Raw genomic sequence first — 26,163 nt, 5'->3', positions numbered from 1 at the left:
GAGAAAACCTAAAGCCTCACTTAACTGCTCCTACATCTTCACTAAGTTTTGAAAGCACAATAATGACTACATTGGTTGCAAACCCTACTTCTCAGCCTTCTCTGGTGCATTTGAGGCTTAGCTGATCCTGAGCAAGAGGATCCAGTCTAGAAATCCAGGGAAGGGCAGGTAGTAAGGTTTGCAGATACAATGGTAACATGGTCCAGTGCTGGACTGGAACTCAGGAGAGCTGGATGCTGGAAGAGCATAAAGCACAGAACACACTCCCTTTCTTTCTGAATTACAGGGTAGAAAGTAGGAAGTCTTCAACAATTTCCCTGTATCAACCTGGATATTCTCCAGATGGATATTCTTCACGTGGATAACACATGAAGGCTGCAATTCATGTGTTAATCAGGCAACTGGTGGTTATCCCTAAGCTTGGCACTGAACGGATTTGTTCATGATAACATTCCTGCCACCTCTTGTTGGGTTTCAATGAGCCAAGGCAGAGCCTTCCTTTAGAACTTCCTCAATCACCTCAGTTCTAATTCCTTCCGTCAGCAGGATTCCACATCAGATATGTCCAATCTGAGGGTCCAAGGCTAGACTTCTTGTGAGACAAGCTCCTTGGCTGGTTAACTGGCTACAAGAAAACAAGCATTGAGTTTACCAATATCATTCAGTTCTACCCTCCCTGCTTAAATCCATATCATTCAAACCATATAAACTACTATAACAGAGAACCAGTATGGGATAAGGAAAGATTGGTATTCTGAGGGAGAACAGCAGTTTGGAACTTGACCATGCCCAATAGTCTAAACCTAAGCAGGCTCAAGGGACAAACTCATACCAACAATCACATGGGAAATGAAACTCAAGAACAAAATAGACATGCTGCATTGGTTTCTGAAGGAGATATCCATTCAGTTTAACATAGTTGAAAACTTTCTCTCTACTTAGACATCCCTCCCCTTTCTCCTGAATTTCCCTAATATTAATGAGAAGAAATCAGAATTAACTCTCAGAGGATGGCACAGAAACCCAGAAGCCTACTTTTGACATGAGGAGAATGGAGAAGAAACGAAATGAATCATAACAAAAAAAAAAAGGCGAGGTTCATCTCTTGCCCCAGTGGTCAGCAGCATCTATTTCATCCAGCCAGGAAATTTGATCCAAAGTCCACAGGACTCATCAGGTCACCTTGCTACAGATGGAGACAGTGCTTCTCAACTCTATTACTTTGCATCTCCACATGGACAACTCACACTTTGAAGATATACTTTAAAAAAAAAAAAAAAAAGACTGTTCGGCTTCCCCAGATTCTACTTAGTCATTTATCTGACTGACTCCTATGTGCCTTGGATATCACTACCCATGAGAAGTCCTTCAGGGTCCTATCAGATGCCCTCTTCTGCCCAACCCCACTCCTGGGACACTGCTTGACCCTACACTGATATTATCTACATATATCATAGTTCCACCCACACTGCTGTCTTCCTACAAAGAGGCCATGAACTTCTTCTTTTCACCCTAGTACCTATGCAGGGCCCGAGAAGAGGTATAGAGAAAGGCACATTGATCCCTAGCTAGTACTTTGGAAGATGGGAAGAATTAATGCATTGATAATGGCTCTTATGTCATAGCAGGAGGTTCTCCTTCTATTCCAGCTGCCAAGGCTGCTAGAAATGACTTCTTGTTATGCCTACCTCTGGGAGAAGAGGTCCCTGTAGGGGCTGCCATGTTGCAGGGCAATCCCGTAGCCCTTGCTGCTGATGCTGTTGCCGATGACAGTCACTGAGCAGTCGTCATCTGTTAGGGCTGCATACTCCACCACGGCCACATCCCATAGAAAGGCGTAGTTCCCCTTCTTTGCCTGAAAGACCCAAATCACCATGAAGCCAAGCATCCTATCTAGCTATATAGTTTCAAGCACTGTGACATCTCAATAGTTAGGTTCCAGGGACTCCTCTATGTGGTCCCACTCACACTGTACAATTAATTCTCTTAGCATTTGTGACTTGTAAATAAACCACCAATTGAAACCATTCATCTTAGTAGATCCATCTACAGTTCATAGAGCGGGTGGAGAGCATGAGCTAGACGTAGGTCACAGTGACATTGACTCACTTCTCAATTTAGTATACTCACCCCTGGGGAGTAAAGAGAGTAACATTTGGGGAGTAAGATTGCAGAGCAGAGTTTTAGGGGCCACATAATACCATATAATAAATACCATATAAATGTTGAAGGGATTGTGATAATCTTTTATTAATAATCTCCTGACTGCCAAGTCTTGCTTACCATGAACATGTGCATGGGTTCCATGTCTCTGGGTGGCCAAGATGAAATACCAAGCAAAAGCACGTCTAGAGTTTGTTATGCATGGGAAGATCTCATTACGGAATGGGAGGTGATGGTTACAATGAGGATAAATATACACACTCATACACAATGCAAACACACATGCATCTTTTAATTTCTTTGTTGTGGGCAGACAGGATTGAAACAGAACCTTGCTGTGCTGCCTAGGCTGCCTTCAAATTAGATTATCTTGCTCTAGCAAGAGCAGGTTTCTGGTCCCAGTACTTCCATACTGGGATGGTTGCAAATTCTTCCACTGCGAATCTAGCTGCATCCCTAGCTGATACCTCTCAAACTCTTCCACAGCAGACACTCAGTTCTATTTTGATCAGTGATTCTAAATTGGACTAAAATTTGGGCACTCGGAAGGAATGTGAACGGCTTTTCTTCTTCCAAAGAGGCATTGTCACTTGGTTTTCTTAAAATACTGTATAACATTCTTAATGTATCAAAGTGCCTAGTTTCCTTTCTCTGCTTAACACACAGATGCTTCTTGCCTTGTTGTCCTTCCCACTATGGCTCACATTGGATGCTGTAAAGCATAGCTGTAGACTTGGTAATAGGGCTGAAGCATCATAGACAAAATTAAACCAAGTTGGCAAGCTGTCGGCTCATTGGTACTGTCCAGGGCATTGTTCCAGTTCCTGCCTTTGTTGGCTTTTCATTTCCCCTAAGATTCTCCAAGAAGTAAATGGATGCTGAAAATCAGGCTTTTATTTCTTTGCATTTTTCTTTTTTCCCTTGGGTTGGGAAGATTAGGTTTTGAGAAAGGATCTTATGATATGGCCCAGGCTGATTTTAAGGCATGATGACCCAACTAAACCTCCCAAGTAGTAGGACTATAAGCAAACAACACCACACCTAGCAGGAGGTTTCTTTTCTCAATACCCTAAGTATCCACAACCCAAGCTGTCTTATTTCCTTGGCAGTTCTTTCCATTAGAAATAGTTGTGGGCAGAATATGACCTCCTGCACTGGGAACTGGCTTCTTGCAGCCTTTCACATAACCTTGTAAGAAATAATACACATCTGTGTCACCTACTGCCTGTCACCTGCAGCACCATTCAAATATTATGTCAAGGCCTCATTCCTTGGCCAATCCAATCTCAGAAGTCTTAAAGGACTTTGACCCAGGTTGCAAAATGACACACATCTCTCTCCATCCACATAGGAAGATAACAGTCTTTGTAATTCCCCCACACACGCGCACACACACACACACACACTGGCAAACAAGTTTTCCCATGAAAAGGTATAAATTTTCAACCTCTAGTTCCAAGTTTCTCTGCAAAATGTTGACTTATGACCTAATATTTGGCTTCAGTCAGACAAGGGAGCATTTCACATCCACGCTTGCAATTCAACATGACAATCAGACACGGTTATTTGTACGATTTCAAAAGGGCATGTCATGTTGAAGGAAGAATTAAGATCAGCTTCCTTTCTACTTCTCAAGTGATGTTTCACAAAGAAAAAAAAAAACAGGAAGAAACTGGCTCAGGCCAACTGAAAACTGACTTTAGAACAGACCCTGTGGTCTCTCAGAGAGGGTGTCTGGAGTCCTTCAAGTCACAAGTCCATGCGCATGCAATGTGTAGACTCACAGATAGGCACACACAGCTACTGGGAGAAAGCCTGCATCTACAGCATTATTGGACAAAGCTGTGCAAAATGCAACATCTGAAAACCATGTAGGCAATTTCCCTGCCTCTATTTTAAGCTACACACGAAGGATTTTCTCTAGAAGTAAGAACTTGCCTTCTTGATCCTAAATATCCACCATCTCCATTTGTAAACAATAACCACTGTCTTTCTTGTTTGTTTGAAGAAGCTTGGCTAGACCTCTAGTCTACATGCTCAAACCATAACATGATGACTAGTAAATGGTAATGGGATACTTGCTGTGACAGGACCTAACTGCAAAGTGGCAAGCCAGCATCTGTATCAATTTGTACAAAACATATTCTTAGTGAAAAACAAACAAACAAAACAAAAAAAATCTTTTTGCCATCATAAGTACCCCAGAACTCTCTGGCCCATGTCTTTTAGCCCCACACTGAGTAAAATGCAGTACCAAAATTTCCCTCTAAGGAGGATATTTTGGACCTTGAAGGTATCTCCACAATCTTTCTGGTGTATCACCAGGGCTATAGGAGACACAACTATCTTTAATGTGACTGTGCAACATGAACATTTCAGAAGTAACTAAATAGAAGTCCAAGTGTTTAGAGAGATTGATCAGTCAATAAAATGTTTGCTGGGCAAGCATGAGGACCTGAGTCCAGATCCCAAGCACTTGTGTAAAGAAATCACAATACAACTGCAAGCACCTATAATCCCAGTGTTGGGGAAATAAAGACAGGAGGTTCCTAGTGCTTTATTGGCCAGCCCTTTTGGCGAAAGAGGTGTGTTCCAGGTCTCAGTGAAAGACTTTCTCTTAAAATATAAGGTTGAGAGCAATTGAGAATGAGACCTGCCAGTGAGTTCTAGCTGCCACACACATGTAGATACATGTATCTATGCCAAGAAAAATAAAAATCAAAACAACGCTGAGATTCCACCTCACACCAGTCAGAATGGCTAAGAACAAAAACTCTGGTGACAGGAGATGCTGGCAAGGATGTGGAGAAAGAGAAACACTCCTCCATTGCTGGTGGGATTCTAAGCTGGTTCAATGACTCTGGAAATCAGTTTGGTAGTTCCTGAGAAAATTGAACATAGCAATACCTGAGAACCCAGCTATACCACGCCTGGGCACATACCCAGAAGATGTTCCAACATGTAATAAGGACACATGCTCCACTATGTTTATAGCAGCCTTATTTATAATAGCCAGAAGCTGGAAAGAACTCAACAGAGGAATGGATACAGAAAATGTGGTACATTTACACAATGGAGTACTACTCAGCTATTAAAAATGATGAATTCATGAAGTTCTTAGGCAGATGGATAGAACTAGAAAATATCCTGAGTGAGGTAACCCAGTCACAAAAGAACACACATAGTATGCATTCACTGATAAGTGGATATTAGCCCATAAGTTCAGAATATGCAAGATACAATTCACAGACCACTTGAAGCTCAAGAAGAAGGAAGACCACAGTGTACATATTTTGGTCTTTCTTAGAAGGGGGATCAAAATACCTATGGGAGGAGATACAGAGACAGTGTTTGGAGCAGAAACTGAAGGAAAGGCCATCCAGTGACTGTCCCACCTGGAGATTCATCCCATATACAGTTACCAAACCCAGACACTATGGCAGATACCAACAAGTTCTTGCTGAGAGGAGCCTGATATAGCTGTCTCATGAGAGGCTCTGCTAGTGCCTGACAAATATAGAAGTGTATGCACACAGCCATCTATTGGACTGAGCACAGGGTCTCCAATGGAGGAGCTAGAGAAAGGACCCAAGGAGCTGAAGGGGTTTACAGCTCCATAGGAGGAACAACAATATGAACCAACCAGTACCCACAGAGCTCCCAGGAACTAAACTACCAACCAAAGAGAACACATGGAAGGACCCATGGCTCCAGCCACATATGTAGCAGAGGATGGTCTTTTGGGACATCAATGAGAGGAGAGGCCCTTGATTTTGTGAAGGGCCCCAGTGTAGGGGAATGCCAGGACAGGGAAGCAGGTGTGGGTGGGTTAGTAAGCAGGAAGAGGGGGATGGGGGAGGGGAGTTTTTGGAGGAGAAATGAGGAAAAGGGATAAAATTTGAAATGTAAATAAAGAAAATATCTAATAAAAAATAAAATGCTGGGAAACACATTTTTGTAATGTCAGAACTATTTTTGTTTATTTGAGAGGTTTTCTCTGTGTAGTCCTGGCTGTCTTGGAACTCACTTTGTAGACCAGGCTGGCCTCTAAATCAGAGATCTACCTGCCTCTGCCTCTGCCTCTGCCTCTGCCTCTGCCTCTGCCTCTGCCTCTGCCTCTGCCTCTGCCTCTGCCTCTGCCTCTGCCTCTGCCTCTGCCTCTGCCTCTGCCGCCTCTGCCTCCTCTGCCTCTGCCTCTGCCTCTGCCTCTGCCTCTGCCTCTGCCTCTGCCTCTGCCTCTGCCTCTCTGCCTCTCTGCCTCTCTGCCTCTCTGCCTCTCTGCCTCTGCCTCTGCCTCTGCCTCTGCCTCTGCCTCTGCCTCTGCCTCTGCCTCTGCCTCTGCCTCTGCCTCTGCCTCTGCCTCTGCCTCTGCCTCTGCCTCTGCCTCTGCCTCTGCCTCTGCCTCTGCCTCTGCCTCTGCCTCTGCCTCTGCCTCTGCCTCTGCCTCTGCCTCTGCCTCTACCGCCTCTGCCTCCTCTGCCTCTGCCTCTGCCTCTGCCTCTGCCTCTGCCTCTGCCTCTGCCTCTGCCTCTGCCTCTGCCTCTGCCTCTGCCTCTGCCTCTGCCTCTGCCTCTGCCTCAAGTGCTGGGATTAAAGATATGTGCCACCACTGCTTGTGAGAACCAATTTTCTGCATGCATTCTAACAATTATATATCTACCTTCTTACTTGATGCTATTTGTAGACAAGATAGGTTTAATCATATCAGTAACATTAAGTATTTCAAGTTCCTGAACCGCAAAGGAACCAAGACTCTTCTCTAGTTTCTTTTATAACCACTAACCCTTTAAGTGTTTTGTTTGAATGTAAAATGTCCCCACTAGACACGTGCTTTGAATATCTATTTCCTAGCCAGTGGTACCATTTTGAGATACTTTGGAACCTTTGCAAGACAAGGCCCTTTACAGGGCCATAGATTACTACAGAAAGCCTTTGAAGGTTATATGCAGTCCCTGGCTCTTGGCTTGCTCTTCACTTTCTGGCCCACTGTGATGTGAATGGCAACCAGAACATGACTCCATCAATGAGTTTAAACACTGTCATTCCACTTGCTATAGAATGGAACCCCCTGAAACTGAGGGCTAGAATAATGTCCCTTCCTCAAGGTGCTTATGTCAGATGCTATGATCACAGCAGTGCAAAAAGTGATGAACACACCAAGCCAGGGTTTCTTCCCACTCTGCTCTTGGATCCAGCTTTTCAGTCCAGCCTCGGTCCTGTCACGTCTCTGGTTTCTTTGAGACAGTGTGTCGATCATGCTCCCTCCATCTTCCACTCCTGAAACTCCATTTCAGAAATCTGTCACACTAGTATACAACACCAATTCCTTATCAGCAGTAATTTCTTTCAATAAGGAATGTTTTTAAGACTCCAAGAAGAATGCATAGATGTAGGGATTTAGCCTGTTCTCAACTGTGCAACATTCACATAGAAGATGAACACAGCCACCTCCCTGCCGTGTCCCAGAGCTCCTAAATGTCCCTATGGATCTTTGAATTCTCTATTTTTCCCACATCCTATTTTTTACTTCCTTCTGCCAATATCCCTAGGTGTGGTCCTTTCCCTACCCTAGCAAGAGGCTGTGATGAGCTGCAGGAGGCAGTATCTGAGAACAGGCACAACAGGCTGTGAGGTGTTTTGAAGTAGAGTGTTGACATTATTTCAAAATGTCTAAGAGATCAAAGTGATACTACCACTTTTGTTGTGCTATTAAAACAAAACCAATCCAAAACTTATTTTTACTCTTTTATTTGGTTGAATTTTCTTTATCTGGCTGTCCATTTATAATGTTAAACCTACTCTCAGTTTCTAACCATTGATTTCCATGTATCATTCAGGTGTTGAAAAGCTGGGCTGCAAACAAGGGTCTCAACACGTTCTGATGTTCTTCTAGCCTTTGCCTATGCATGAAGCTTAGATGGACATATATAGCCAGCTCCCTAGTTTCTTGTGATCCTGGAAGGCCCCTTAGGGTTGGGGTCCTGGGACTCCAGTCCAAACTTCCTCTAGATGCTATAGTGGAGATTTATAGATTGTAAAATGGAGAGATGGCAAAGTTAAGATTGCCTGGAAATATAATGTGATTACCTCTACAGTACAATTTTTAATTAATAATGACCAATTTCAGTGAAACTACTGTAAAATAGGATTGTCTTTCATAGTCACTAGCACCAGAAAATGATACTGTCCTTTGGAAAGTATGATAGCATCATATAATAGACATTTCAAGTTCTTATATATCTTATCTTGGCAAATTAGAATTTAACCCAAGTGACCCAAGTATATCTATAAAACATGAGAAATATTTAAAAAGTTGATACTAACATAAGTGTGAATATTTTAACTATTCAAAGTCAGGGGGATAATTTAGTAAATGTTGGTTCATGAATATGACATCAGTGCAATACACACTAGGTTCAAAGACTGAAGAAAAACTGTACACACAACCCTGAAAGTCTTGGAAAAATTTTAATGCCATATTAACCTGCTTCTAAATATTTTGCCTGCTGTATTTTTCTTCTCCTATATACAAAATTGATTGATTGGTTAGGACAAACCAATAATCATTGGCACAGGCTTGAAGAACATACACATGAAGATGTTAGGGAAAGGAAGCAGAGTATCTTTGGCAATCAATAAGGTCAATAAAGTCAAGGGCCTGTGGGACTCAAGTTATCAGAATGCTAAGCAGTAGAAGATAGAAGATAGAATCCTGCTCCTTCCCCAAGGTTCACTCCCTTCCTAAACTACCTGAAACCCTGGAGGCTGTCATTGAGAACAGAGAAAAAGGGTTGCCTGGCTAAGTCTTTATTGACCATCTCTCTCCTAATGTTTCTTACATCATGATCAGAGACTATTGTTGAGGAAGGCCAGGCATATAGACAGCCACCGGTGAGCTGCAGCATGGTAACTGGCTTTCTCGCCCCTGTACCACACTGGTAATAAACTGAGATTACATTGCAGTCCATTGCTCCATTGCTTCCATCCTTACTAAAGCTCACCCAGGAAGCAAACTTCCAGAGCCATCAGCCTTGGAGATAAGGATCTCATTATGTTCTTCTCTTCCATCCTAACTGCTTAGAGAAGGGAGAATGCAACCACAGTGCTATTCCAACAAGCAAGAACAATGGTGCTGCCAAGCATCAGTTACAAATGCAACTGGAATGAAGAGTTGAGGGAAGCTGGGCATCTGTAGTGCCAGGAGCAAGCTGCTAGATGCCAGTACTTACAAGTCCAATATCTTTCAGCCATAGAATTATCCTCAAGAGTAGAGCCTTGGTCTCCTTTTATAGAAGACATGATCAGGGCTCTAGAAAAGAGTCTTATCCCTGACAAATGAAATCTACAATGACGTCTTTGCTTTCTCTGCCCTGCTTAAACCCATGAAATGAGGACTGTGGAAAAGAGTCCATAGGTCTATGCATTTGAACCATTTCCTGAGGGAGTACACTGGTTACAGTCCACATGTGAATGACTATGCATGCTTTCCAAAGATGCTTGATGGAACTTTTTGCTATTCTAGGAGAAAGAAAGACACAGGTGGGTACCATCCTCAAAGATTCTTTCGACACTTCATTTGTATTGGCCATTCATGGAACATGCTCCCTGCCCTTTCCTGCATCCTTTCTCTAGCAGAGCCTGGCTTTTGCATATCTAAAGAGTTAGCTCTTATGGCCATAGTCACAAAATGGTGATGCATTGCCAGGCACAGCCTGAACACTGGCTGCTGCTATACCTGCATAACTTACTGTGCCAAGTCGCAAGAGGCACAAGGAAAACCCAGAGACCATCTGCCAAGAAAAGGACAATTTTACAGCTTGCTGGTAGGAGTGTGGGCTGGCATGATATTTCTGGAATGGCAATTCGGTGAAGAGAATTGCATGCTTTTCAAATCTGCATATGCAGCAGTTCACCCCTTGGAGATGTATTCTATACAATTACTTATTTGCTGAAAAGATGTTTGTACAAAAAAAAATCAGAACAATACTGTTAAACCTTCAAGAAACTGGAAACTAAATGCATATTACTTGAGAATCAGGTAGTATCATTAAATGATAAAATATCTTTCTGGTAATATAGTACTTTTAAAAAACACTGAATATTGAGAGAATTGTCCAGAGTAAAAAGAAAAAAAAAAAAAAAAAGAGTCAGCCCCAGGCCATGCATTAGGCTGAGCTTCAGAGTCTAAGTACACGGATTGGATCCCAGGTACATTGCTTGCCAGCTGTGTGAGTGCTGATAAGTTGATTAACACCTCTGGGCTTTGCTTCTACTGGATATAAAATGGACAGAGCTCTGATGAAAATTAAATACTTCAATATATATGATACGCTTAGGGCTTTGCTAAATGAGTTACAACTAATATTAGAATATTTAGTGAAAAACAGCTTGCTACAATGGATGATATCTCTTTTCAGCGATTATGGCCAAAGAGCATATTTATGAAGAGTCAAATCCAGTACCAAATACTAACAATGGCCATCTCCGGGTAGAGCCATGATAGGAGAACACTTAAGATTTTTTTCTTCTGTTGTCCATGTTTGTGCAGTGCAGCAAGCCTTTCATTTGTGATTGCAGGTGTCTAAGAGGGTAATTTTTCGAAATTCAGTCTTACATCTTGAGCTCTATGCAGTGAAAAGTGCACAGTGCCAGACAAAGCCCACCCTTACTGCATATAGCTCTGAAGTGAACCCAGATTTTCAAGTGCTGATTGCTCTTAAGAGACCTGCCACTCATCTACCAGCTCCACCAAGTCAGCAACATGTGTTCCCATTCTCTTTCTTTCTCTCTCTCTCTTTTTCCCATTCTCTCTCTGTGTGTAGAACATGTGTGCAATGTGTGATAATGTGTGTAATCAAGTACCTGAGAACTACGTATGTATTCATTTTAGTGTAGGAGGAATTATGACAGTGTATAAAAGCTTGCATGTATATGGGAATGTATTATGTGTACATGTAAAATAAATGTCAACATGTATGTCTATGTGAGTGCATTGTGAGAATTATTTAATGTGTGAAGGTACATAAATGTGAAGAAATGGGCTACATACATATATATATATATATATATATATATATATATATATACTGTTATGCTGTGGAAATATATGTTTATATGAATGTGCATGAGTATATGTGTGACTGTGTGTGAGAAAGTGTGAGTCATGTGTACTGGCTATTTTTGTGTCAACTTGACACAGCTGGAGTTATCACAGAGAAAGGAGCTTCAGTTGAGGAAATGCCTCCATGAGATCCAACTGTAAGGCATTTTCTCAATTAGTGATCAAGGGGGAAAGGCCCCTTGTGGGTGGGACCATCCCTGGGCTGGTAGTCTTGGGCTCTATAAGAGAGTAGGCTGAGCAAGCCAGAGGAGGCAAGCCAATAAAGAACATTCCTCCATGGCCTTCTGCATCAGCTCCTGCTTTCTGACCTGCTCGAGTTCCAGTCCTGACTTCCTTTGGTGATGAACAGCAATATGGAAGTGTAAGCCGAATAAACCCTTTCTTCCCCAACTTGCTTCTTGGTCATGATGTTTGTGCAGGAATAGAAACCGTGACTAAGACAGTCATGTGACCAGGTGAAGTTGTATAAGTACAAGCAAGAATAGTGTGGGTCTGCAAATGATGCATGGAACTGTAACTGTGCATATGTTTATATGTGTAAATATGAATGTATGAGAGAGAAAGAAGAAAAGGAGCAACTCCTTTGGAGATAGCAAAGAGAACTCAGGCAGCCAATTACCTTGAGAATCACAAGAGGTTCAGGGACATTCTCTTTCTTCTGGAAATAAGGAGCCTTTTTCTCTGATTTTTCAGAATAAGAAAGAATTCATCTTAAATGACATGAGAACACACATTAATGGGAGGCTGTTCACAAAGCCCAATTAAGGAAGCAAAGGAGAGCAAGTTTTTTAATGAGTACAAGACAAAGACCTTTACCTAACTTGGACCCAGGTCTAGTAGAAGGGAAAAACCAGAACAGGTTCAGTGTGAGGGAGGGAGATCCATGCTGGGATCCACACACCTGCTATAAAATTGTTTTCTCAACATATTCAGAGAGTGCCAAGTCAACTTGTCCTGTCTTCATACCAGAGTGGACAGGATGTAATTAGACAAAGAGGTCTCAACCAAAGGAGCAGCAATGTATAGCATGACCTCCATGTATGGCTAGGAGTACAAGCAGAAGGTTACATTGAAATTTGGTCTTGGTGGTCAAGCTGAGCTTGTCCATTCCCTAGTCCAAGGGATGGAATGAGTGAACCATCCAGGGCTACAGCCAGGAAAAGGAGTTCCTGCCCAGTCTGAGGGTAGTATTTCTGCCAGTGACTGTCCTTTCACTGTTTGTATCTATGTGTTCTGAGTAGCATCAATAACAGTAAGGAGCAGGTGACTGTGCACCTCAGTAAAGAACATGATGCTTTTTCTTCTATGTGATCTCTTTTGGAGACTTTAATTTTCTTTCTAGGGTCTTCAACTTCCCCCAAAAATGCAGCATTGGTGTTGGTGATAAGATTTGGACACACCAGGCAACGTTGTGCTTTGGTACTCCCAGCCAGCCATCTGAGCTCTTTGGTTTAGTGGTCTTACATGGAGGGCAAGGATGGCACTGTCCCCTCACATAACTGTTGCAAGTAAAGTCAACATGGAAAGTGCCTGATGCATTAAAGGATCTGGAACAAATGTTAACACATGACCCTGATAATCATAATCATCACCAATATCATAGCATTAAGTTTGGGTCTTGATTAAAACACAATTGCCTTGGGATAAATAATACTGGAAATTGTCTTCCATCATCAGCGTGGTAAATGAGAAAGACTGTTAGACTGGCTTACAGTCTCAACCCAATTACTGACTCATTATCAATTTATGAAAAGGAAGAAGCCCAGATGGCCTTTAAAGTCTTCTTCAGCATCTTCCAAGTCCATGTTACAGGCCATGGTTCTCTAAGTATCTTCTGGAGGCCAACAGTATCAGCACTGATGGAGAAGTTATGAGATGTAACCATATCAATCAATAAATAAATTTTTTTTATCTTTCTTAAAGAAGATTTAGAAAAAAGAAGAATATTGCAGCCTTGTATTTAGGTACTAAGTAGAGAAAGAAAGATCACAGATCAGAGGGACCAATGGTACTAAAAGAAACTGTAAAGGAAAATCACATCAGGCATCTTTTTCCAGGAAGGCTCTTTGCCTAGTTCTTTCCCATTCATTCTCTTATTGCAAAGTTATTATAAAATTCTATGATTTATAGACTGGCCATTTTCCATCAAGAAATTCAAGACTTAGAAAAACCTGTTCCTGAATGTCAGAGAATCCATTGTTGTTGGAGATCAAATTTCTCCCTAGATTTGCACTGAGAATGGACTTACTTCCTTTCATCCTTCTCAAAAAAATTTACCCTAGAAGTCTCAGAGAGCCACGTGGACTTCCTTCAGTCAACAGACAGTGTTCTGATGTTCTCTTTGCTTCTACTGTCAGACTCTGAGGAAAGCATTATTAGGGACACCTATTTCCCCAGTTTGTTCCTAGGCTGTATCTACTTTTGCTTCTCTTGAGATCCAAGAAACCAAGAAAAGGCTCATCACATTTTCAAGAGAAGATGCAGGTTTTGAACAAAGGCAAAAAGAAGACCCCCTAACTCAGAAGAATCAATGGTCCCTGCCCTAACATCTAAAACTGTCTACTGTCATCAAACTGGGAGGAGATCCATAAACAAGTTTCTCATCAAGGCAAGAAGACACACTGCTTTCCAATGATTTGTCAACATTTTATGATGGCCAAAGACCATGATAAATAACAATCTAATCTGAGCTATCCCATGGGAAAAAAATTGAGTGATATAAAAATAAGATTAGATGGATTTACCTAGATACAAATCATATTATAAAAATAATATAAAATATAAATGAGCAGAACTATTGAACACCACTTCTCCCTGTAAAAATGGGTAATTAAATGAAAATCTGTGCCAGTCATAGGTTCTCTTCTTCTCAGTTATTGGATAGAGAGTCCCCGGAGGCATTCAAAATAGTACAATCTACTGCCATTGCTTTTTGTTGTCCATATTAACTAGACACTATGACTGAAGGCAGCACCCACTTTGGCTACAGAACACAGAGATATCCATCTTGAACTAACACTACTGGCTAATTTTCAAAGTGTTAAAAGGGCAATACAAACTGCTGGGAAAGAAAAGATATCAATGATCTTATCAAGCACTAAACCCTGCTTGCTGCAATTCTGACCTGTTGGACAAGATATATCCACCAATACATAAACAGCAAGTCTCTTCTCCTCAAAAGGGAATTCATAAATATGGTCAAAGGCCAAGATTAGAAAAGTCAGGAGTGCTAGGAAATATCATTGATGTTATTTTTCAACATGATAGTGTTGTCAAATTGACTTCTAAATATGTGCTTTTATATTCATAGATCTGTGCTGATTCGAGCCTTGCTCACTAAAGCTTCTGATTTCAGTGGGTAGGGGTTAATGAAGACTCATTACTGTTCAAAGTGCTGAGAAAATAAATGACTGGGAAAGTTTAGCCATAGATGGGACTTCTATATTCATTCCTCCACCAAAAGCTCAGGAAATATCTCTGAGGAGGAGAGGGAAAGAATAAAACAAGCCAGAGAATGGGAAACAGCACAATGAAATGCTCTCTTTGAAACATGACATGGCTCTGGAACAAATGAACCAACAGTATCTGGGAATACTTGTACAAGACCTACATAAGTTCAATATAGTCAACATTTCCAGCAGGGACTGAAGAGGACCTCCCAAATCCCCATGTCTGCCTGAGAAACTCTTGGCAGTTGATAGATGCTGGGAGACAAGGAGTCACTTTTCATTTGGAGTATGGCTCCTGGAAGATTCTCCATGCCAGTGTATACACAGGCAATACAATTGGTGGCTCAAATAAGTAGATAAATAAATAAATAAATAAATAAATAAATAAATAAATAAATAAATAAATGGCTCATGGACCAGTCACACCCAGAAATTAAGAGCTTTTGTAACCCAGGAGGTCACAGATGGCTGCTCCGCAGCTGACATCATGCCACAAAATGAACATATTGAATTGCACAGCAAATGATATGGATACCGTTTGGACTATCATGAGAAAAAGAGAAAGAAGGTCGGGAGGCCCATGAATGTTCAAAGAAGACAAAAAAAAAAAAAAAAGCAAAACAAACCAAAACAAAAATGATTGACCTGAAGGCTAAGCTCTACCATAAACAGCACCATGCCGAGAAAATACAAATGAAAAAGACTATTAAGATGCATGAAAAGAGAAACACCAAGAAGAAGGATGAAGAGACAACTCCACATGGAGCAGTTCCCACCTATCTGCTGGACAGAGAGGCAGTCGAAAGCAAAAGTACTTTCCAACATGATAGCTTTTGGTGGAGGAATAAATACAGAAGTCCCAACTATAGCTAAATATTCCCAGTCATTTATTTTCTCAGCACTTTGAAGAGCAATGAGTCTTTATTAACCTCTACCCACGGAAATCAGAAGTTTCAATGAGCAAGGCTGGAATCAGCACAGATCTATGAATAAGCAGAAACAAAAGAAAAGGCTTGAAGATGGGAGGCCCCTCTACCGAAAGTTCATGCCCAAGGAGAAACAGAAGTATTGAAAGTTATTTGAACAGGAAAAAGAAAAAAGAAGGCATGGAAGAGAATGGTTATTAAAGTTTACTTTGTTGGTGATGGCTTTACAAGAAAACCACCTAAATTTGAAAGGTTCATTAGGCCAATGGGTCTATGTTTCAAAAAAAAAAACAAAAAACAAACAAAAAAAAAACATGTCACACATCCTGAGCTGAAAGCTACCTTTTGCCTACCAATTCTTAGTGTGAAAAAGAATCCATTATTCCCATTATATACAACCCTGGGTGTGATCACCAAAGGTACAGTATTGAAGTGAATGGGAACGAGTTGGGCCTTGTGACACAAGAAGGCAAGGTTATTTGGGGAAACTATGCCCAAGTTACCAACAATCCTGAGAACGACGGATGCATAAATGGGGTCTTGCTGGTTTGGCAGTGATGTCACTCATACACATCATTCCACTCAATACCGAAGACCACACCCTGTCAGGAAAGCACCGTCGCTGGGATCTTTCTGAACTACCAAGCAGCCTTACCCCATGTGCAGTCGTCAAGAAGTATTTATTAAGTTGTAAAGGAAAATAAAATACTGCCCAGTTAAAAAATTAAAAATATAAATAAATAAATAAATAAATAAATAAATAAATAACACATGAAGACTCTGGGAGAAGGATATAATGGAGCTAGGTCCTGAGAAGAGTTATAGAAGAGAGCCAGAAGTGATTATGACAAAGATATATTACATCAATCTCTCCACCCAGCCATATCTCCTACCTCTTATTCCAAGAGTCTATTCTATCAAGTCTCTTTGACCCTCCTCGTACATACCCTTCCCAGTAAACACAAAGTAAGCCAGGTCCCATATACAGTGACCTGGCTTTGTTTGGTTACCGTGCCTATGTCACAAACAAACTCTAGACATCCTCCAAGACTCATATTACCTGCTACCACATGCAGGCCCTCCCCATACTACGTCTAACATCCCCAGCCTTCAAGTCAGGGGGTCTAGTCCAGTGAGTGGGCCTGAGCCACCTCTCCATGTACTATCTCTAAACCATTATAACTAGCTTAGGTCCCATATCCATCGTCCTAGTCTGCAGCGGCTACAACTGCCTGCATGGCAACAAATCTCTACACTTCCACCAGGACCCACTCTGTTTATGCCCCAATCCACAGGGCATTCTTATACCACATGTAACCAGCTAGATCTACATCAAACCCCAGGATTGGGCCAGGAGGCATATTCTGTATATCATCCCAGTTACCTATGTCTACCTGACTTCATTCTTCCCAAGCTATTCCCAATCTCTATACCCAGCTCTCCCTTAAACTCTCTCTTCTGCCACAAGCTGCTTTGTCCATATGAGACTTAGAATTAACTAACAAAGTTCACAGAGTATATCTCATCAGGAGAAAAAAAGAGACCATGAAAAACATGATATATCAAACCAGCACCTTCTCTCCAAAACCTACTAGCCCTGTAGACATGTTTGACAATGAGAACTACTTCAATGAACTACTAGATACAGAATTTTTAAAAAATCCATAAACTTCATCAAATGATTCAAGGAATTAAAGAACACACAGCAAACAAACCAATCAACCAACCAACCAACCAACAAACTGCCCAATGAAATAAGGAAAAAGAACTTAAGGAGAATAATCACTTGAGTGATGCCCAAGGAAACAACTTAATGTTGGTGGAAGTGAAGAGGGTAATCCAGGCCTTGAGAACAGACTTCAATAAAGATATAGAACTGTTGAAGAAGACTCAAGCTTAAGTGAAGATGGAACAAAACAAAAACAAAACAAAAACAAAAACAAAAACAAAAACAAAAACAAAACAAAAAAACACTAGTCCAAATAGAAAACTCGAAAGAGAGGCTTATAGCTAGAATTAATCAAGCAGAAGACAGAATATCAAGACTCAATGATAAAGTGGATGGATGATACAGACAAAAATAACCAAGGAAAATAAAAAATTAAAACCCAGGAAAGGAATATATAAGCAATGTGGGACGCCGTGGGAAAAAAAACCCTTTGAATTATAGGCACAGTTAAGGAAGAAGAATCACAAGCCATTGGCATAGATTAGATCTTTAACAAGATCACAGAAGAAAACTTCACCAAACTAAGGAAAAACACACCCATATAGACACAAGAAGATAATGTTCATGACTTATTATAGTATAAGTATTAAGTATACAGAACAAAGAAATTGTATTGAAATCCACAGGAAAATAAAACACATCACATTTGAAGGAAACCCATCAGAATAACAGCTGATTTCTCAACAGAAAATTGAAAGCCATAAGCCTGGAGCTATGCACTGCAAGCCCTAAAAGACCATACTATTTAGCCTGGACTCTTATACCAGAAAAAGTATAACTGAGGAAGAAAAAAATTTTAACAATATAAAAAGCCTAAAAACACATTTATATCCAACAAACCAAACCTAAAGAAAATATAGAGAACAATATTTCTTCTGAAGAAACAAAGCTGAGAGACTACAGAAAGAAATATGAAGTCAGAAGCATTAAAACACAAAGTACCACTGAGAACACAACAGTACCAAAAATCAATAACACAATGATACAATTAATATACACATTTTAATATTAACTGTAAATGTCAATTCCCTCAATTCTCCAATCAAAATGCACAAGTGGTCTGACTGAATGGACCAAGAAACAGCATCCACCTAGTTGTTGTCTACAAGAAACACACTTCAGGCACTGCCTTAGAGGGAAAGCATAGACATGAATGAGAGGTTTAACAACTAAATATCACAACCAATTGGGACCAGGAAGCAAACAGGTGCCACTGTGCTACTATCTGATAAAAATATTTTATCCCCCAGATAAAAAGTAGGCTTCAAACTAAAAATAATCAAATGAGATAGAGAGATTTCATTCTAAAAAAGGGAACAGTTAACCAAGAAGACCTTACTGTTGGCACTTTTCCTAGGCTCCGCCCCACAGTTACCTGGCAACAACTAGGAGTGCCTGACTCACTCTAAAAGGGACTGCTTGCCCCCTCCTCTCTCTTGCTTTCTTGCTCTTGTTCCTGCTCCCCCCTTTCTCCATTCCCCTTCCTTTTCTTTCTCTATTTGCTCATGGCTGGCTTCTACTCCTCTATTTGAACTCTCTTTCTGCATTTCTCTGTCTCTACTCCTTTAACTCTCTTCCCCACACCCTGAAAAAAGTCTATTTTATACTATACCTTCTTATGGCTGGTCCCTCTAGGGGAAGGATTGCCTCAGCATGGGCCCACAGAGGCACTCCCTTCCCCGACACTTGACTACACATCTACCACACATATTCCTTCTTCCCTCAGCCCTTTATTTTTATAAAACACAACACTTACTATCTATCCTGAACATACATGGGTCAAACTCTAGTGTCCCCAATTTCATAAAAAATAAAATAAAAAACCAAAACCCAAACCAAAAAAACTAATACAGCATTTAAAGCATAAATTGCCATCAGCCCCTTAGTAGTAGGTGATTTCAGTCTCCTACTCTCTCTGACAAGTCCATCAGGCCAAAAATAAGAGAAAATTAATTGACATTACATATCAAATAGACCTAACAGATAGCTATAAACAGTTTTCACCCACACATCAAAGAATATATACTCTACTCAAGAGCAAATGGGGTCTTTTCTAGAATGGACCACATACTGCGACAGAAAGCAAATCTTTACAAATTCAAAGGGACTGAAACGGGCTTCCCCAGGGAAGGAAGGGCATAGCTACTGGTTATCCAATACCAATGCTGAGATGTGAAAACAAACATAGGAGTAACATACAAATGGAACAGGTTATTTTTTAGGATTATACGCATATAAAATATGAATGTAATAACAATGAAAAACAAGGCCATGAATTTGAAAGAGAGCAAGGAGGGGTCTATGAGGCAGCTTGGAGTGAGGAAAAGGAGAGAAAGGGGATATAATTACATTATATTCTCAAAAGTAAAAGAAACAATTTTAAAAATGAATTGTATTCATGTACATAATTTTCTGAGAATAAAAAGGAATGCAAAATAAACAGTAGTATTCTGCAGAACTGAAGCACTCTTAAGAATACATAAGCACAGAAAACATAGATGGTACACCCACAAGCAAATGTGTTATAGTATATTGTGATAGAACTATGAATATACTTCATGCATGATATATAACACACACATACAGAAAGAACCAGACACAGGGAAAATGTGAATAAATTTATCATGTATATCATCATTTCCATTTGAGTAGCATAGTGTCTATCATACAGTTGGTGTCAGATAAACTTGAGAAGCTTTGGATCTTGATAGAGTGGGCTGGCCATATCCCATATCTCCTCTAGAAGTATCCTTTACTCTGCTCTAGGCTTAAAACTTTCCCAGCATTCCAGCATTCAACCTACATAGACAGCATCAATGGACATGCTGAACTTCTAAGAATCAGTCTCAAGACTTATAAATCAAGTACTAGTGCAGCAATCATAACATATTACCATTGCAAAGAGATATACTCAAATCCACGAGGACATGAGACCTACCTGGAAAGTATGGAAAAACACAGATTGCCCTCCACCCTATCTCCTCCCAATCTCTGATGCATCAGACCTGAATCAGAGCCCAAGAACTGACATTTTCAACAAGTTTCCACATGCCCTCTACACTACCTATAATCTCCACAATCATTCTAGGAAGACAAGTTATTCGTTATGTTGTTCAAGAGTTCATTACCTCTCCAAGATTTTATAACTGGCAAAAGATAGATGCGAATACCAAATCTAGTTGTTATTGATTCAATTATCACTTTTTCTCCATTGTATCCTGTTACTGTAACTGGACATTTGACTTCATTGAGGTCTATTTCTGATGAGATCTGAGAACTAAACCCTGAGGCCAGAGTAGTTTGGCCATCAGAAGAAACCTCCCCTTACTGTTTCTCCAGAAACTGTGGACTCTGACGATGCTGTAAGGAGAGAGAGGCAATAAAACCCCATGTGCTTGCAATTGATTCTACAAAGTGTCCTTAATGGACAGGGTGACCATGCCTAGAGTTTACATTCAAGAGCCTTATCCTCCAGCCCACTTGCAGCTAAGAATTTCTTTATGGCCTTTGCTAAAATGTCAGCCTTGATTGACATAGCTTGCACTATACCCTTTAAACACACTAAGGAGCTGCAAAGTAGGTCAAACCTAACTAAAAATGATCCAAACAGACTCTCATTCTGAACAGATGAACAAGGTCCAGGCTCTACCTGGAAGGGTCAGAGCTTTGCCAAGGAGGGGGAATGCTGAAGTTTACCACATAGATGACTATCTGGCTAAGGGGTATGTGTAAACCCTGAACCAATCCTGATAGAGGCTCTGCATACAGCCTGGGGATATAGTATCTGTACACTGTTTAGAGTGTTCTTTTTATTACTTTCCTATGTGACTGAGGTCTGTCACATAGGCATCATTTAGTAAGGCAAAGTTCTTTGCCTTGTGAGGAATCTTCAGTTGTGAGAGGTACCCATTTACACTGGTAAAGGTTTCTCTTAAACAGATAACCATCCATCTCTGCTTCTTTCTCTGACATTCAACAGGGAAGTTTCTCAGAACTCCTACTGCTCCCATTGCTCCTACCTATTTGAGTATTTGAGGTACTCACCATCTCATTACCCTTTGTATTGGTCTACTCTCTTTCTCTCTTTCTCCCTCTCCCCCCTCTCTCACACACACACACACATTACAATTTTGAAATATAGATCCCACAGCAAATCGTAATACCGCTATGATGCTTAAGAGTAAAGAATCATCAACTCTATAAAATCTATCCATTTTTGTAGGTAGAATCACTGTTTCTACTGAGACATATTAGTGTTGATGGTGATATTAATAAAATATAGAATGACAGAAGGAGTTTGATAATTCTATTGATCAATGAAATTCTACTGAGGTTGGCAATTTATATTTACAATATGTGACCATAGCAAATGCACCCCCATCCCTCTGTGAAGATGAGGCATATCAGCCCAGCACCACTCACACCCATTTCTTTGGAAGTATTATTATCCTCCCTTTTCTCTCTTTGTGCTCCTGGACAAACAACATTAAGGCAAGAAAATGGAAATAAAAGTAAGCTTATCAAAAATGGCCGACAAGCTAGCTGATGTAATAAATCAAAATTGTTTTCATCAGCAACTGCTTCTTGATTTTTATGTAATCAAATAACAAAACGATTCCCTTCAAAATGCAAAAAAAAAAAAAAAAAAACTTAAGTCATAAAACCCAAAGCAATAATATTCAGTGGAACAAATAGAACAGACTCTGCCCACATTTACAGCCAGCATTAAGGTGAAGCATATCAGGCTTGGGTACAAAGCAAATTACAGGGCAGAGGAAATCTGTAAAATAAAATCAGATTTAAGGGGAGTGAGCATCCTCCTACTTTCTCTAATGAGGAGTTTGAAAATAATCAAAGTTAGCATGATGGCATGGATATTGGTTTGAGCTTACCCTACCAAATTATAAAAATTGCAAAAGAAAGTAATTGAAGAATTCATAACGAGATTTACTTGGCAATGCTCAAAACCCAAAGCAAAGTAATTTAATAAGGGAGGCTCAGAGGGGGGTTCTCCTTGATCTTTGGACTGTATTATCCCAAACCAATCATCATCAAACAGAATTAAGCAGTAAGGGGTCATACAGGGGCCAAATGAGCCAGTTGTGTGTTAAAGCATCCCAGAGAGGCAGAGCATGCTCCAATAGGTCCAGGGCAGAGGACTCTGGCTGTTCTTGACCATCTCAGACTTCCATGCTATGCTTATATATGAACTGTCAGCCATCCTGCTCATTCATGCTTAAGACATAAATGTTCATCACTGTGCCTATGCATTTCCACTTCTTAGTCACTGAACATTTATTCTGTTTGCTTTATAAAGGCATAAGTAATCTCCAAAGTTCCTCTGCTATGTCCTTAGGTCATTCCTGGGGACAGACAATATAAAAAGGAGCCTCACTGTAGAGAAGCTAAGTCTGGAGGAATAGGCCAGACAGGGCACTGACCAATGGATAATATTCTGTGAGGCTATGCTCTGCAGTGCACAGTGCTGTGAGTGGGAGGGGCAGGAGAGTAGAGGAGAAGGAGGCTGCCACTAATATTTGAGAGACAGCCAGAAGACAGCCTGACAGACAGAAAAAAAAATACCCCCAAAGCAAAAACCAAAAAACAAAACAAAACAACTGTGTACCATAGCATACAAGATTATCAAGATTATGATTTGATCTGGACTCTTGTAACAAGAATTCACATGAATGGCAGGCAAAAGCCAAGGCATTGTTCTGACTACAGTGTCATCTCCCTTTGTGAAGAGTCTCAGGATGAGGATTTGGGTCTAGAAGATGAGCCAAGTTTACACCCTGGTGGGTCACTGCCTCAGTTGGTCGGGAAATCCCATGATATTCATACCACTTCTGTGGTCTCTACATTTTCATAGTCAGAGTATAAGTCCAAACATGAAAGGACTAAGCCTCTGGCTAAATAGGAAGGAAACAGTAATACACAGTCCCAAATCAAACCTGCACCTTCTCTTTGACCTTACATTGATTCTCAGTGTTAGACTGAACATACCATGTCCACTTTTACATATTAATTAATCCCAACACTAGTAAATGAATTAACTAGGGAATATATGAACGAAATACCAAATCCTTCAAACAGAGCTACAGTAATGTGTATCTGGGAAAAGGGGCTTTGTGCTAGCTAGTCATTGATGTTTAATTTGAAACTAAGAGTGATCTGGGAAGTAGGCATCTTAATCTTTTAATTAAAAAAAAAATGTGTCTTGTAGGCAAAGCTGGAGAGCATTTTTGTGATGGAGGATTGGGTGGGAGGGCCCAGTGCGTTGTAGGCAGTGCCATGAGAAAAGAGGCTGAGAAAGCCATGAGAAAGCCAGTAAGCAGCTCTCTTCCTTGGCCTCTGCACCAGTTCCTGCCTCCAAGTTCCTGCTCTGCTAGAGCTCCTGCTCTGATTCCCTCAGTGATGGACCACTACCTTGGAGGAGTAAGATGAAAGAAAGCCTTTTGTCCCCAAGTTGCTTTTGGTTATGATGTTTTGTCACAGTAATAGAAGGCCTAAGACAGGCCTGTATGTGTACATCATGTATCACTTCTCATTATTGTGCAATTGTAGACCTCTAACCACGATCCCACTACATTACTTCTACTCTCCCCAATTTATACATCACAGTTTATGATGGCAGTGCCTAACTTAGTCCTAGGAGATAAAAGTATGTAAAAGAAAAATGTAGTAGAAACAATGTACTTTCAAGAATAATGAACAAAATAAGGAAAATCACAGGAATGCGTGCATACATATGAATATACACACAGACAAAAATTCCAGTTTCTTAAAATGACTCAGCCAGTGAGATGACTCAGGGGATAAAAGGACTTGCTGTCACAGCTGATGGTCTGAGTTTCAGTCCTTAGGAAAACATGGTTGAAGGATACCATAGACTCCTGCAAATTGTCCTCTGACCTTTACATGAGCTCTGTGGCATGTACACACACACAGAGAGAGAGAGAGAGAGAGAGAGAGAGAGAGAGAGAGAGAGAGAGAGAGAGAGAGAGAGAGAGACAGAAACAGAGACAGAGACAGAGACAGAGACAGAGACAGAGAGACAGAGAGAGAGAGAGATCTGTTTGTTTGTTTGTTTGTTTGTTTGTTTGTTTGTTTAGCCAGGGTCTCCGTATACAGCCCAGACTGGCCTGGGACTAACAAATTTTGTTGCTTCAACCTTCAGAGTACTGACATGACAAATGTGAGAGGCCTTACCCAGTTTTGAATTTTTAAAACTCCCCTTAAATAAGATTGTATCCGATTTGCTCAACCTCTGCTTTTAGTAACACTCAGCATTATTTTGTTAAGAGTTTTTAAACATTTATACTCTTTTCTATCTAGGATTTTACCTTTGGAAATTCAACCTACAGAAAAAAATGTAGTAACTGGAAAAAAGATTAGGCATGAAAATGTCCATTATAATAACATTTACATGTATAAAAAGTAGAATTTATCCAAATGAGAACCAAGGGTAGGTTTAGGTAAATTGTCTTATATCTCATTACCAAATTGTTAGCTAGGCACTAAATGACTGAACTTTGCAACAGTAAAGATAATACACATTTTAGAATATAATAAATATATAAATATTTGGTACAAATTTACAAAAGATTAAACATAAATAAAATAATTCCTAAATTCATATTTAGATTACTGTTAAAAAGGGGGGAGTTAGTTAGGCTTATTCTGCTTACTTTATTTTCTGGCTTAAGTTAACTTTTCAAAAACGAATTTTATTATTTGAGTGTGTTATATGTGTGTGGATGGGCACACATGTATCAGGTAGATGTGCAGAAGACAACTTTCAGAAGGTGTCTCTCCTTCTCCCAGTCTGCAAAGATCTACCTTGGCTCATGAGGCTTGCACATCACATGATTTGTATCTTCTGAGTCATCTCCCTGGCCCTAGCATCCTCTTAATTGTTAAATATTACATGTGCAATATAAGCATACAGGCTGTATACTTTGCTTATCAAAACCACTTGTTTTACCAGTGCCACAGACGGGGGATGGCTCTGTGCATGTGGGTGAGGTGTACCACCTCCAAGGTCTAAGGTGAGAAAAGAAGGCCAAGAACCTTTAGTTGCCAAGGCCTCTAGAACTCAGCAGGGTGAAGCCCGAGATCATAAAGAGAGATTTAGACAACGACAGAGAAAATGCCATCATCTCCATTCTCCTACAAGGAAACTGTACACTAAGCAGGAATACAAATGGGCATTGTTCACACCAAGTTCAGCTTCCTTTTCTGCCTCTCTGAGTCCCATTATCTTTCCGTATGTTTAATTTCCTGCTTGACAGTCTTCTCGAGCACTCTCATACTTTTCTCTACAAAACAGGAAAGCACAGAGCCATGTGAACTGTAAAATGTGTGTGTGTGTGTGTGTGTGTGAGAGAGAGAGAGAGAGAGAGAGAGAGAGAGAGAGAGAGAGAGAGAGAGAGAGAGAACTATCATAAGAATTCTCCAACCCCACTCGGTAAGCAACAAAATCCATACTCGGTGCCCCAAGGCCTTTTCAAAACTAAACTACAACCAATGATTTCTGTCTACCAGAATTCAATAGGGACACTTGGACATAAAATGTTGTGTGAGATCACATTTTCTTTTGAAAAAAAATGATTAATGTTTTATTATCATTTTTAAACTTTAAACTGATACATAAAAACAGCATGCACATGAAATGGCATATCATGCCGGCATATACTATGTAATATTTAAATCAAGTTGAATATGTGTATTACCTCAAATATTCATGACAAAATTTTCTAGATCCTTTCTTCC

The 26,163-nt window shown here is 40.4% G+C and overlaps 1 protein-coding gene and 1 pseudogene across 1 annotated transcript in view; one reads left to right on the top strand and one right to left on the bottom strand.

The window, feature by feature from the left end:
* Positions 1 to 26,163, bottom strand: part of Grid1 (glutamate ionotropic receptor delta type subunit 1) — a 770,962-nt gene that overhangs the window by 13,860 nt on the left and 730,939 nt on the right. Inside the window, exon 14 of the mRNA XM_021181815.3 lies at positions 1,689 to 1,855. Coding sequence (XP_021037474.1) covers positions 1,689 to 1,855 — 167 coding nt within the window. The remainder of the gene's footprint in view (positions 1 to 1,688; positions 1,856 to 26,163) is intronic.
* Positions 15,221 to 16,191, top strand: LOC110309610 (ribosome biogenesis protein NSA2 homolog; annotated as a pseudogene).

Source organism: Mus caroli, unplaced genomic scaffold, assembly GCF_978045245.1.
Source record: "Mus caroli unplaced genomic scaffold, Mus_caroli_1 scaffold_12, whole genome shotgun sequence".
Classification (NCBI taxonomy): domain Eukaryota; kingdom Metazoa; phylum Chordata; class Mammalia; order Rodentia; family Muridae; genus Mus; species Mus caroli.
This window is presented reverse-complemented; position numbering and strand designations above follow the sequence as displayed.